Source organism: Neoarius graeffei, chromosome 6, assembly GCF_027579695.1.
Source record: "Neoarius graeffei isolate fNeoGra1 chromosome 6, fNeoGra1.pri, whole genome shotgun sequence".
Taxonomy (NCBI): Eukaryota; Metazoa; Chordata; class Actinopteri; order Siluriformes; family Ariidae; genus Neoarius; species Neoarius graeffei.
Genome location: NC_083574.1, coordinates 506,890 through 517,974, shown reverse-complemented (window position 1 = coordinate 517,974; position 11,085 = coordinate 506,890). Strand labels below are relative to the sequence as shown.

Below are 11,085 nucleotides of genomic sequence, written 5' to 3'. Positions count from 1 at the left end.
TATCACTGCACCTTTCGCCCAAATGTGTGAAAGTTTTCTGGTTTGTAAAAACTATCAGGTCTAAAGTACAGAAGTGTAAATCACTCAGTGCCAAAGTACCGTATCGTCTCAAATGACCTGAGCTTACCTGATAATTTTCCTGACTGAATTTACACGTTAATTTGATGTGTGTGTGTGTGTGTGTTTGCTCCTGGGGATTTATTTCTGGTGTCAGGTTTCATAGCAACCCAGTTGCACTGAAATGACTGACAGGTTTTAAGGGCTCAGTATAAACGTACGTTCTAAATCTACTTTATAATAACTGAATATTCACTCAGAATTACACAGCGGTATAAAATAAATTGTAATAAAAAATAAAGAGACTTTCTCCTGAATGATGGGAAAATGCTTTGACTTCCTATTACTAAAGCTGATGTGCTATTATTAGACTTTTCAGTATGGCCTGGATTACTGAAAGTCTTCATAAACGTTTCCTTGGATGAAATCGAGTCAGAGCCGGGAAGGTGAGTCAGAGCCGACTGGCGGGTTCTAATGGAGTGTCCAGCCGTACTCTGGGGAGCGAGTGGGATTTGGAGAAAGTGCGCTAACAGTACTCTCAGCGCAAATCGTGGCAGCTCCACTCAGGCATTAATTACACTGGAAGGGAATTTATTCTGACTGACAGCCCCTGGAGATGGAGACATGTGAGCAGGCTGAAGAAACGGGTCAACACTGACGGATACTTCAGATGATTCTGAACACGGCTGAGAGAAAATCTGGTCTTTGGTGATTAGAAGATTGAAAGCACATTCCAGGAATGCAGTTGGTCACCTGAGCTCAGAGAACAGAACGAATAATCAACTGATTTACAGTCGGACAAAACTCAGACATGTTTAAAATAATGAAATGCTTCCAGCTTCCTGTTACTAAAGCTGACGTGCTTTTATTAGACATTTCAGTCTGGCCTGGATTACTGACATTTGTAGCCTGTGTTTCTGGTATGAAGTGTGAACACATCTGGGGAATGAAATGCATCAGTGTGACTCAGCCACACCTTGGGACTGTAGCTATGAGATTAAAAGATAATATCCTGCAATATCTCGATAATGAAATTAATAGAGCTGATCGATGCATTATATCATAAGTTCTCATCGACAGCATCATGAAGAATGATGAAACTGTAACACAGACACTTCCAGACAGATCAGCAGCTGTACTCGGGATTTCGTCTGTAATGGTCGACTGGCTTCATGCTCTGAAAATGCAGAACAGCTTTAACGTTTAAATTCCAATGAAAAACATTAAAGTTACACTTTGGTCTTCAGTGAACTCTGATTGGACAATGCGTGTGTTTAGTCTTTTTGCATTTTAGTAAAAAATAAAAATGATAAAAGAGAGTGAAGCGTAAATGGAGATCAGATCTAGGGGGCGTGTTCCTCTGCGTGATCACCTGACATGGCTGTCACTGATTGGCTGCATGAATCTACAGTCTGTGTGAGGAAGAAATCAGCCCCAGCCTCGCTTCTCTCTTCTTCACACCATTCTGGGTTTTTATTACGACCTGTTGGTGGCGCTGTTGCACTCACTTCAACAAAAATTCTAAAACAATAAAACATACTGACGTGTGACATTACATGATATAAAAAAAATCAATAAAATAAAGGCAGTGTTCTGAGAACAGAAAACACACACACACACACACACACACAGGTGAAAAATATACGTCACATTTATTTCAGTGTTCACCATGACATCACAGAATCTTTCTCTTTGTCTAATGATGTGTTTGGGCACTACAGGTAAAGCCCCGCCCTCTAGCCTACCTTGACCACACCCCCCTGGACTCTCAGTAGCCTTGCATGTGCATCAGAAACTGACAAAACACACAACATAGAAAAGCCAAACACACACACACACACACACACCACTTTTTAAGTTAACATGATGTACAAAAAGGAAGTCTGGAAAGACTCAGCACTATAAAAACATTTCACTGTTGTTGTTTTTGTTTGTTTTTTCTTTTGTCCTCCATCTTGTTGTCTTTCTTTCAGTGTGAATAAGAAACAATGCACTTATCTAAGCTGAGCTTTAATGGCTTCACTTGTTTAGGCAGCCATGGGTTAAAGGGATGGAGACGTGTCAGATGCAGAGTCTCAGTCCTCAGTGTTCCCGGCGCTCAGTGAAGGCTGGATTTGATCAAAGTTCAGCAGTTTGTGGAATATAAGGACATTCTATGCATGATGCACCAGATTACACTGATAATGAGACGAAAAACTGCGACGGAAATCAGTAGCAAAAAAAAAAAAAAAGGATGGATTCTTGGTTGAATAAAGAAGCACTTGCTCTTGGCCGACCCCTACATCCTGGAGATGGTTCAGGCCAAAACGGCAGTCTGTATGGTGTAGGGAGAGTCCATCCCCTCCACACAGGGGGCAGAGTCACATGGTGAAGCTGCCTCACCACGGGGCAGAAGGCACCACCAGCCCCGTCAGCAGAAGAAGAATCCATGCGAAGCCTGACGGCAGATTATGCACAGAACACTGCTGATTTTTCGCCCTCACACCTACAGAACAACAGAGAGAGAGTGCTCACTGAAATGCTCACATCCGTGAGTGTTTCCATGTTTAACCTGCTCTTAATATGAACACTGTGGCTTTCTCAGAAATATCTGCTGAGGTTTGCTGAAAGTTAAACTTCAAGAACTGTTTGCGAGTTTTGCAAATAGAGTATTTTTCCCCCTTGAAGCCTTGTTAAGTCTATTGTCCTTATACACTTTAAATTTATCCTGTCACATTAGCTGTAATTGGTTTTCTGCCGTGTGTGTGTGTGTGTGTGCATGCAGGAAAGCTAATTAAAGAGACATTAAGCTGAAGTACAGCTGTGGCTTTACTAACTCAATTAACCTTCATGTTTTCTTCACTGCCTACAAATGGAGGTGCTATTGACCTACGTCTCTCCTTTAGCAATATAACTTTGCACGATTTATTTTAAATTACACCACACTGTGCTGAATCCTGGACTCTGATTGGTCAGAAGGTGTTGATTCATTCTCTATAACAGCAGCTCTGGCAGTAGTGCAGCTACACATCACAGGTTTATATTAACGCTCTTGTTATAAGGAATATGTTAAGGTGAAGTTTTCTGTGAGGAGAAATGCGGTAGAGGATATTACACCACTGTAATCTGAAGTTTATCTCCGAGTGGTGAATGTATATATCATGAGTGAAAATATTTTCAGCAGGAGAAGATAAACTTCACATCTTCACACCACCGTGTAATGTTCTTTATATTATATAGAAACGTCCACAAAAACAAACAAACAAAAAAACCCACAACTTAATGAAAAGAATTTTAATTTTGAACCGTTCACTATTTTGACAACATGCATCTAGTCAGCGGGAAAACACTGGGAGTGACATCATCGGACTGAAATATCAGGAATTATTATCCACACAGGACACTTTTTTGATGGAATAAAAACGTGTCCTATTCCCTTCTAGCGGGTTTCATTCATTTGGTTTGATAGCATGCAATATTGTTAGCATATCGCTTATCCTACGTGTATTACATCACTCTACCCAATGGAGAATGAGCGTTGAATATGGTTTACAATATTGCATGGTTGTCAAGACAACATGACATCACAGGTTGGAGACAAAAAACTTCTGCACTAGCGAACGACTGGGACGATTTGTCAACAAACATGGCCGCGATGTATTTCATCTGAAAAATATGAGTTTTTCAACAGGAAAAGATAAATTTCACATCTTCAAGCCAACATGTGATTTTCTTTTTATTATATCGACACATTCACAAACAAAAAGTCCCCAAATTTATCAAAACAATTCATCGATTTCCTCACGAGTCACAGATAGAGATTTATGTCACGTTTTAGTTCTGCATGTCCCAGATGGAGCTCGGATGAAAAATACTAGTGGTGTATTTCACACTAAAACACTCGTGTCCGTATAATATATATGTGTGTGTGTGTGTGTGTGTGTGTGTGTGTGTGTGTGTGTGTGGTTTCTGTAAGGAGTCTCCAGTGTGAGTGCTGTGTAACAGTCAGAGGTGAAGCTGGAGGTTTCAGTTTTCTGACGTCTTCAGGACAGAGGAGTTTACACTTCTGTACAGTTTCTCAGGAACACGATGGAACCAACTGCGGGTTTTTGTCTGTTATTAACTTAAGGAGAGAATAAAGAGAGTCTGGAGAGGGAATGAGTGTTTATAGCTGCTATAACGTCAGTGACAACAGGAACTGACCCGTTTCAGCCATGTAAATAAATGTTTATGGAAACTGACATGATACCACTTTTCATTTTTGTTCATTAGTGAGACATTAATGTGGGTAGAGGTCATGTGACCTGGTGTTTAGGGAAGAGATCGAGCACCTGAGGAAGTGAGCAGTCTGATTTGAGAGCTGGCTGCTCCCTCGCCCCCTTCACTGATGGCACACACTTCAATAATATAAGTTCCTCCTTCTGGTAGCGTGAGCACGGCAGCTGTGTTTGGGGTCCTCATGACCTGACTGTGACCACGCCCCTCCTGACGCAATAACACCTGAAAAAATATCAAAGTTAATAACATACACAAGTGTGTGTGCGTGTGTGTGCGTGTGTGTTAATCACACCCTATAGCCAATAACGTCTGACTCGTTGTCCAAAGCCTTCACTGGGTCCCAGGATAAGGAGACATTATTCCCCTCCTGAAGCCACATCACGTTCGCTGGTGGGTGACTCGGAGCTGGAGGGAGAAACACAACAGGATTTGACTTGGAACAAATGTATTTTTTATGTACTTTATTTGTACAGTAATCTTCTTTAAAAACACAAACATCATCTACAGAAACATTTCCCTGTGTAGAGAGTGCTTTTGTTAAAAGAGTCAGATTAGTGATTCACTTTCACGGCACATAAAGCCCCGCCCTAATTCCCCACCTGACAGATGTCCTGCAGTTCTGAGTCTGGCCTTCAGAAAGGGTTTCAGCATCAGTGCTGGGTTCACTGTCTTTCACTGTGTGTGTGTGTGTGTGTGTGTGTCTGAGATAGCAAGTTTGACCGAGTGTTTCTTTCTCCCACAGAATGTAGCTGTAGTTGTAGCTGTTGTGGAGTCAACGTGCTCTTCATCTGTGTTCGTGCCCACAACCCCATGCAGGACCCTTCACTGTAGAAGAACTGTAGGTTCGCTTCTCTTTAGGGAGCTTCACCACATACGAGGCATTTTTGGAGGTGTTTTCAATGTCCGTCAGCTGTGGTATCCTAAAACAGAGTCGTGTTCCATCTTCTTGCTGCTGTAGAAATGGAGAGGGAGGGGAACAGTGCAGTCTCCTCCAGATCCAGATCCCTGCTCTCGAGCCTCCCGGAACTCTGGAGGCAGTACTGGGATCATCTGTCTCAGCATTCCCTGCAGCACACGATTAACTGGATTCCCGTCTCCTCCCTCAGTACAGTGAGAGAGTTCCAGCCCCACAATCCCCCAGGCTCGCTTAGTCCAGCTTTGTGAAGGCGCTGGCTTACACGCTGCGATGTCAGGACTCTCACGGGGATCAGTGGATTGGTAAAGACGGGCCTCGTTGATGCGTGTGTGGCTGTCTGTCCTGCTTATCTTTAAAAGAGAGGACCGTGCTCTTAGAACTGATCATTAAAACAGAATTGTCCTTGATATGTCAGTCTCATTTTGGCTCAGAAGAAATAAGTGTCTGTTGTGTCCCATGCTCTCGGCTCGATGTAAGAGTCGACGTGCTGTAGTGTTCCACGCTGGTCCTTCGCTGTAGAGGAGTCTCTGTCCATCAGCCCCTGACCTCCCTCCTGTATGGGCAGGTGTAGGACTGGGACTTGTGTCCAGTGTTGTCCATTTCAGGAAATGTCCTCCTGAGAACGTCTTCGTGTTTCGTAATGAAGACTTTACATCATCTGTATAAGCTGACAAAACCACCGTCTCCTGGAGTCCACACACTGATGAGCACTGCACACTGCTTCTTAATTGATATAATAAAGGTTTTCTGGCCAAACTGTAGAGTTTCCTGGATAAATGTACATCTGTAACGCATCCCCTGATCCATTCTGAAAGCTGAGTCCTTGAATATAATGCAAGCCTCAGAACATAAAAATGTAATCCATGATAATAAAAAAAAACCTTGTATTTCTTCCAAAAACTCGAGTGCATTAAAAAGTGTGATCTATTCAGTCAAAAGCTTTTTCTTGGTCTGTGGATAAAAAGCCCAGATCATAAGAGCTGATTTTACACAGTTCAATAACGCCATGGAGAAGAAAAACTCTGTCCATGACCACGCATCCAGACACACAGGATTTATCACCGAGATCCTTCAGTCTGTTGGACAGACAACAGTTCTGGGTTTTGTAGTTTATACAACAAAGTGCTGCAGGCCTCCAGGTTTAAAACACCTAAGTCATGGGTTTGTTTTTGGAAAGAGAGATAAAACTGCCCGTGTGTAACCGGTGAGCAATTTCACGCTATTTATAGACCATTTAAAAACCTCACACACGTCTGTTCCCGATGTTTGCCAGAAATGTTTGTAGAATTCAGCCGGAAGTCCATCAGCTCAGGTCCAACCTCAGCACCACAAAGGCAGTCCTTGGGTTCTGCTGTCCAAGTCCAGTGTTTCTGTTTGACCTTTTCTCCATTTTGATAGGTCCAGGAACTTCTCTCTGCAATGGAGGTCAGTGACTTCAGCTCGTTCCAGTTCCTTACAAACATTCACTGCTTTCTTTCTCATTTCTGCTGGTGTTGTGGTTACAGTTCCATCTTTAGTTACGGCATTTGATTGTGAGCCCTGGTTCCCTGTTTTAGGCTGAAAAAGGAGAACGTAGGTGCAACAATATGTTTGATATTAAATATTTGGGTTCTGATGAGGGCCTTGAACCTGCTCATGAAAAGGAACTGAGTATCTTCTTCTTTACTTCTAGAGAGTTCCTCTTGTGAGTGTGGTTCTTCAGAATTATTTCATCATTTCATCTCAATATTCTCAATGCTGCTCTTTATTATTGCTTGTGTGTATGTGTGTGTGTGTGTGTGTGTGTGTGTGTGTGTGTGTATTTCTGGCAAAACATTTTTCTTTCTGTTTTCCCAACCACCCACTGTGTACTGAGGAAATTAAACTCTCCCTCCTTCTGTCTCCGTTCCTCCCAAAATAGTGTGAATTTAAAACTGAGATCCTGATCATGAAGCAGCTTCATGTTAAAATATCAGTAAGATCTGGACTTTGCAGTGCTGGAGAACAGAAGAACCACTGTGACCATGTGATGAGCTGAAAAGCCACTGGGATATAAATCTCCTTAACATTTTGTTCCTATCAGCTTTTGGAATATAAACCCTGCTGAGTTCATCAGCACTGATTCGTATTTCAGTTGTTTTTATCCCTGTGTGGTGTTCTCCATCCCAGATCTTTTCTCTCTGAGGATCTCTGAGTCCAGAAGCTTTAATAACTCTCTCTCTCTCTCATACCCCAGAGGACTGTGTGTGTGTGGTTCTCCTGCGTTCCTGTCTTCTGTGCAGTCTGGAGTGCAGCTCCAATCTCCACACGTTACTGCAGTCAGCTCACTGCTGTGTCTTCACTGCTTTCCTTCATTTATAAAATATTTTTACTTGCTCACTGCCTGCATTTGAGAGATAAATGTTCACAAATAAAAACCTGTTCATTTGATTTCTGCTCTCATTCAGCACTCTGTGTGATTTTCGCTTTTAACCTTTCTGAAAATAAAATCGCTGCTTCAGCACTAAAATTAGTCACATGACTAAGAAACACTTGGTCTTCCGACTGCGTTGTCCTTTCTGTCTCGTTTTCTTTGTCACTCTGTGTTTCCTGTAAAAATACATCAGTGTTTTATGTTTAATAAATTCTAACTACAGCTCGTTTACTCTCATATGATTCCTATGTTCAGCTTCTCCATAAGAAGGAATAAGAAGAGGAAAGAGAACAGATGTGGACAGCTGGACAGAAAAGGCAGAAACTCATTATAGGACAATTTATTATTTAGCTTTTTTTTAAAGGTTTTCTTTCTGTAGCTTTGTTGCTGTTTCTCAAGAGTCAGGTCGCTTTTGTAGGCTCAGTTCCTCCAAAGTAGCATCTTTTTGATACTGAAAAATTCATGTACTGTATCTGGAAAAAACTCAGTGACATCCACAACCTTTCCAAAAGTCCATCCATCCATTATCTGTAGCCACTTATCTCATGCAGGGTCGCAGGCGGGCTGGATCCTACCCCAGCTGACTACGGGCGAAAGGCGGGGTTCACCCTGGACAAGTCGCCAGGTCATCACAGGGCTGACACATAGACACAGACAACCATTCACACTCACATTCACACCTACGCTCAATTTAGAGTCACCAGTTAACCTAACCTGCATGTCTTTGGACTGTGGGGGAAACCGGAGCACCCGGAGGAAACCCACGCGGACACGGGGAGAACATGCAAACTCCGCACAGAAAGGCCCTCGCCGGCCACGGGGCTCGAACCCGGACCTTCTTGCTGTGAGGCGACAGCGCTAACCACTACACCACCGTGCCACCTTTCCAAAAGTCTCATTTAGGAAATTATTAATTGTATCTAAATAGTGCAGAGGACCAGCAGCAGCGCTCTTCCCTCCACAGCACCATGCAGCACCGTGCTCCATAACCACACCAGCGTTCTCCAGAACACGTCCCGTTTTCTCCCTCGTCATTTTACTGCCTCCTCAACCACCTCAGTGTTCTCCAGACTCACGCCTGTGTTTCTGTAGCTGCAGGCTCTAAAAATCAATCAGTGGTGAAGCAGATTTTATTAAAATATAAATTCCCTACTAATACATTCTAAATATATTTAATTTATAAAAACAAGATTTCATTATTCGTATCATATTTTTGGTCAGTTTCAGTGATAAAATTCAGAGAATAATCTAACTGAGTACTCTGAGTAATTTTTCTGCAGGTTTGGTGTATAAGATGTAAAAGGTTTGAAATCACATAATTTTATTCGAGTTGTTGATTTTCTGATGAAGTGACCGATGAAACTGAAGCTTTGGTTCGCTGAAGTTCATCACATCATCAGTTCTCAGTTTTAAGGTACGTTTACTGATCTATTGTTTATCACTTTCACCACATCAATGCATTTCTGACAGATTCAGTTTTAACTGTTTGTATTTAACTGTGAATTTAATTCTGTTTATCTTTTTAAATGTAATGTTTTTAATGAGTTCAGCTTCATGCACAAAAATGGCGCCGTCCTTTTCAGCTGCCTGCTAATGTTAGTTAATGAAACCCGACTGACAAGGTTTTCCGTTTCCGGTTGAGAGTACACCATGCACATTCAGGCTGCCGCTTCTCACCGGAGCTTTTTATTTTATTAGTGTGCTTGCAAAAGCACACTATTGTTCTTCTTAAGTTTTGTTTTTATTATTATTATTCCGTTTCACCCGTTTTTTGGATCCACTACTGCTCCTAGGGCTTTCGAGATAGAGGCACCGTTCCGACGCTGAAACGTCGGGCCCGATCTGGAATGGCATGCTTGTTAAAATGGTTGCACTACCCCTTGTCGTTCATTCGGTATTCCCGTTTTTCGTCAAAATTCCGTACCAGTGAAATGAAGGGGTAGAACTTTGCAGTGATTTGAGCAAGCACACTCCAGCAGTTTCTGCAGAGGAAATGCAATCTAGTTTTATTTTCTCTTTTGTTTTTCTTTTTGTGTAGTTTGATGTTTGTTTTTTTGTTTGAGTGTTTTGTCCGCCGGTTGTGGTGTAGCTCTGGACCCAGTTTTGGGCGTCGGTTCCCTCCAGGCCTTGGATCGCTGTGGGTGAGGCCTGTGCTCCTCACAATGGACTGCAGTGAGCTCGTTGATCTTTTAACATCGTGGTTGTCCAGAGCTCTGTGCAGCGGTGATTTAGTGCTTGGCGCGGTGTTCCGAGTGCTGTTGCTCGGTGGCGTCATGGTGGCTGTGCAGGTGGTTTGGGGTTTATTTTCTTGCGCCTTTTGGTGGGACTGTGGGCAGCTACACCTTTGGAATGACATTTTTGGTGGACTTTTTTCCCCCTCCCTATAATTGTAAAGCTACCTTGGGTATGAGAAAGGCGCTATATAAATTTAACTGATTATTACTGATTATTATTACGTGAGGTTCGCTCTCCATTTTAAACAGCAATCTGACCTTAAAGTCATTAAACACCAGTCACTGTTCATCACATTAGTGTTCTGAAGTGAAGTGTGACTGTGATCAGTGGAATTGCCCAGTTTCCCTGTTTAACGAAACACGAGGTTGCTAAGTGATGTAATGATCGTGAATTCCAACTGAAACTCTTCCTGCAGGTGAAAGACGTATTTGTCAGATTTTGTTCCTGTAATTTTGTTTTAAAGTAAATCTAAACTGCAGTTTCTGTAGCTGTTCATGTAGAAGGAGCACTCGAACACAAAACCACTGAAGTGACGGTGAATGGAAGCGAGTGAGGACTGATAGCACACATCACATCACAACTCAATCCATTTAAACAATTTTTTAAAAATATTTCCTTTTTACAGGTGTGTATTGAAACCCAGTAGAAATATTCAGCTCAGTACACAGACACAGCGAGAGAGGATCAGCTGCCTGCTCTTTTTATCCCATATGATTTATTTTTGAGTATAAAACATGCCCAATATAAACACTACCTTGTGTTTAAAAATGTAAAAAAAAAAAAAAATATATATATATATATATATGGCGGCACAGTGGTGTAGTGGTTAGCGCTGTCACCTCACAGCAAGAAGGTCCGGGTTCGAGCCCCGTGGCCGGCGAGGGCCTTTCTGTGCGGAGTTTGCATGTTCTCCCCGTGTCCGCGTGGGTTTCCTCCGGGTGCTCCGGTTTCCCCCACAGTCCAAAGACATGCAGGTTAGGTTAACTGGTGACTCTAAATTGAGCGTAGGTGTGAATGTGAGTGTGAATGGTTGTCTGTGTCTATGTGTCAGCCCTGTGATGACCTGGCGACTTGTCCAGGGTGAACCCCGCCTTTCACCCGTAGTCAGCTGGGATAGGATCCAGCTCGCCTGCGACCCTGTAGAACAGGATAAAGCGGCTACAGATAATGAGATGATATATATATATATATATATATATATATTTTTTTTTTTTTTTGTGTGATTTTT

At 42.4% G+C, this 11,085-nt stretch overlaps 1 protein-coding gene across 3 annotated transcripts in view; it reads right to left on the bottom strand.

Annotated features, from left to right (window-relative positions):
- Positions 1-1,708: 1,708 nt before the first annotated feature.
- cntn5 (contactin 5) overlaps positions 1,709-11,085 on the bottom strand; it is a 266,463-nt gene continuing 257,086 nt past the window's right edge. For all 3 annotated transcript variants that reach the window (XM_060923112.1, XM_060923113.1, XM_060923114.1), the window contains 3 exons: positions 4,607-4,719; positions 4,368-4,536; positions 1,709-2,542 (listed from right to left, as the gene is read on the bottom strand). In XM_060923112.1, coding sequence (XP_060779095.1) covers positions 2,436-2,542; positions 4,368-4,536; positions 4,607-4,719 — 389 coding nt within the window. In that variant the 3' untranslated portion in view covers positions 1,709-2,435. The remainder of the gene's footprint in view (positions 2,543-4,367; positions 4,537-4,606; positions 4,720-11,085) is intronic.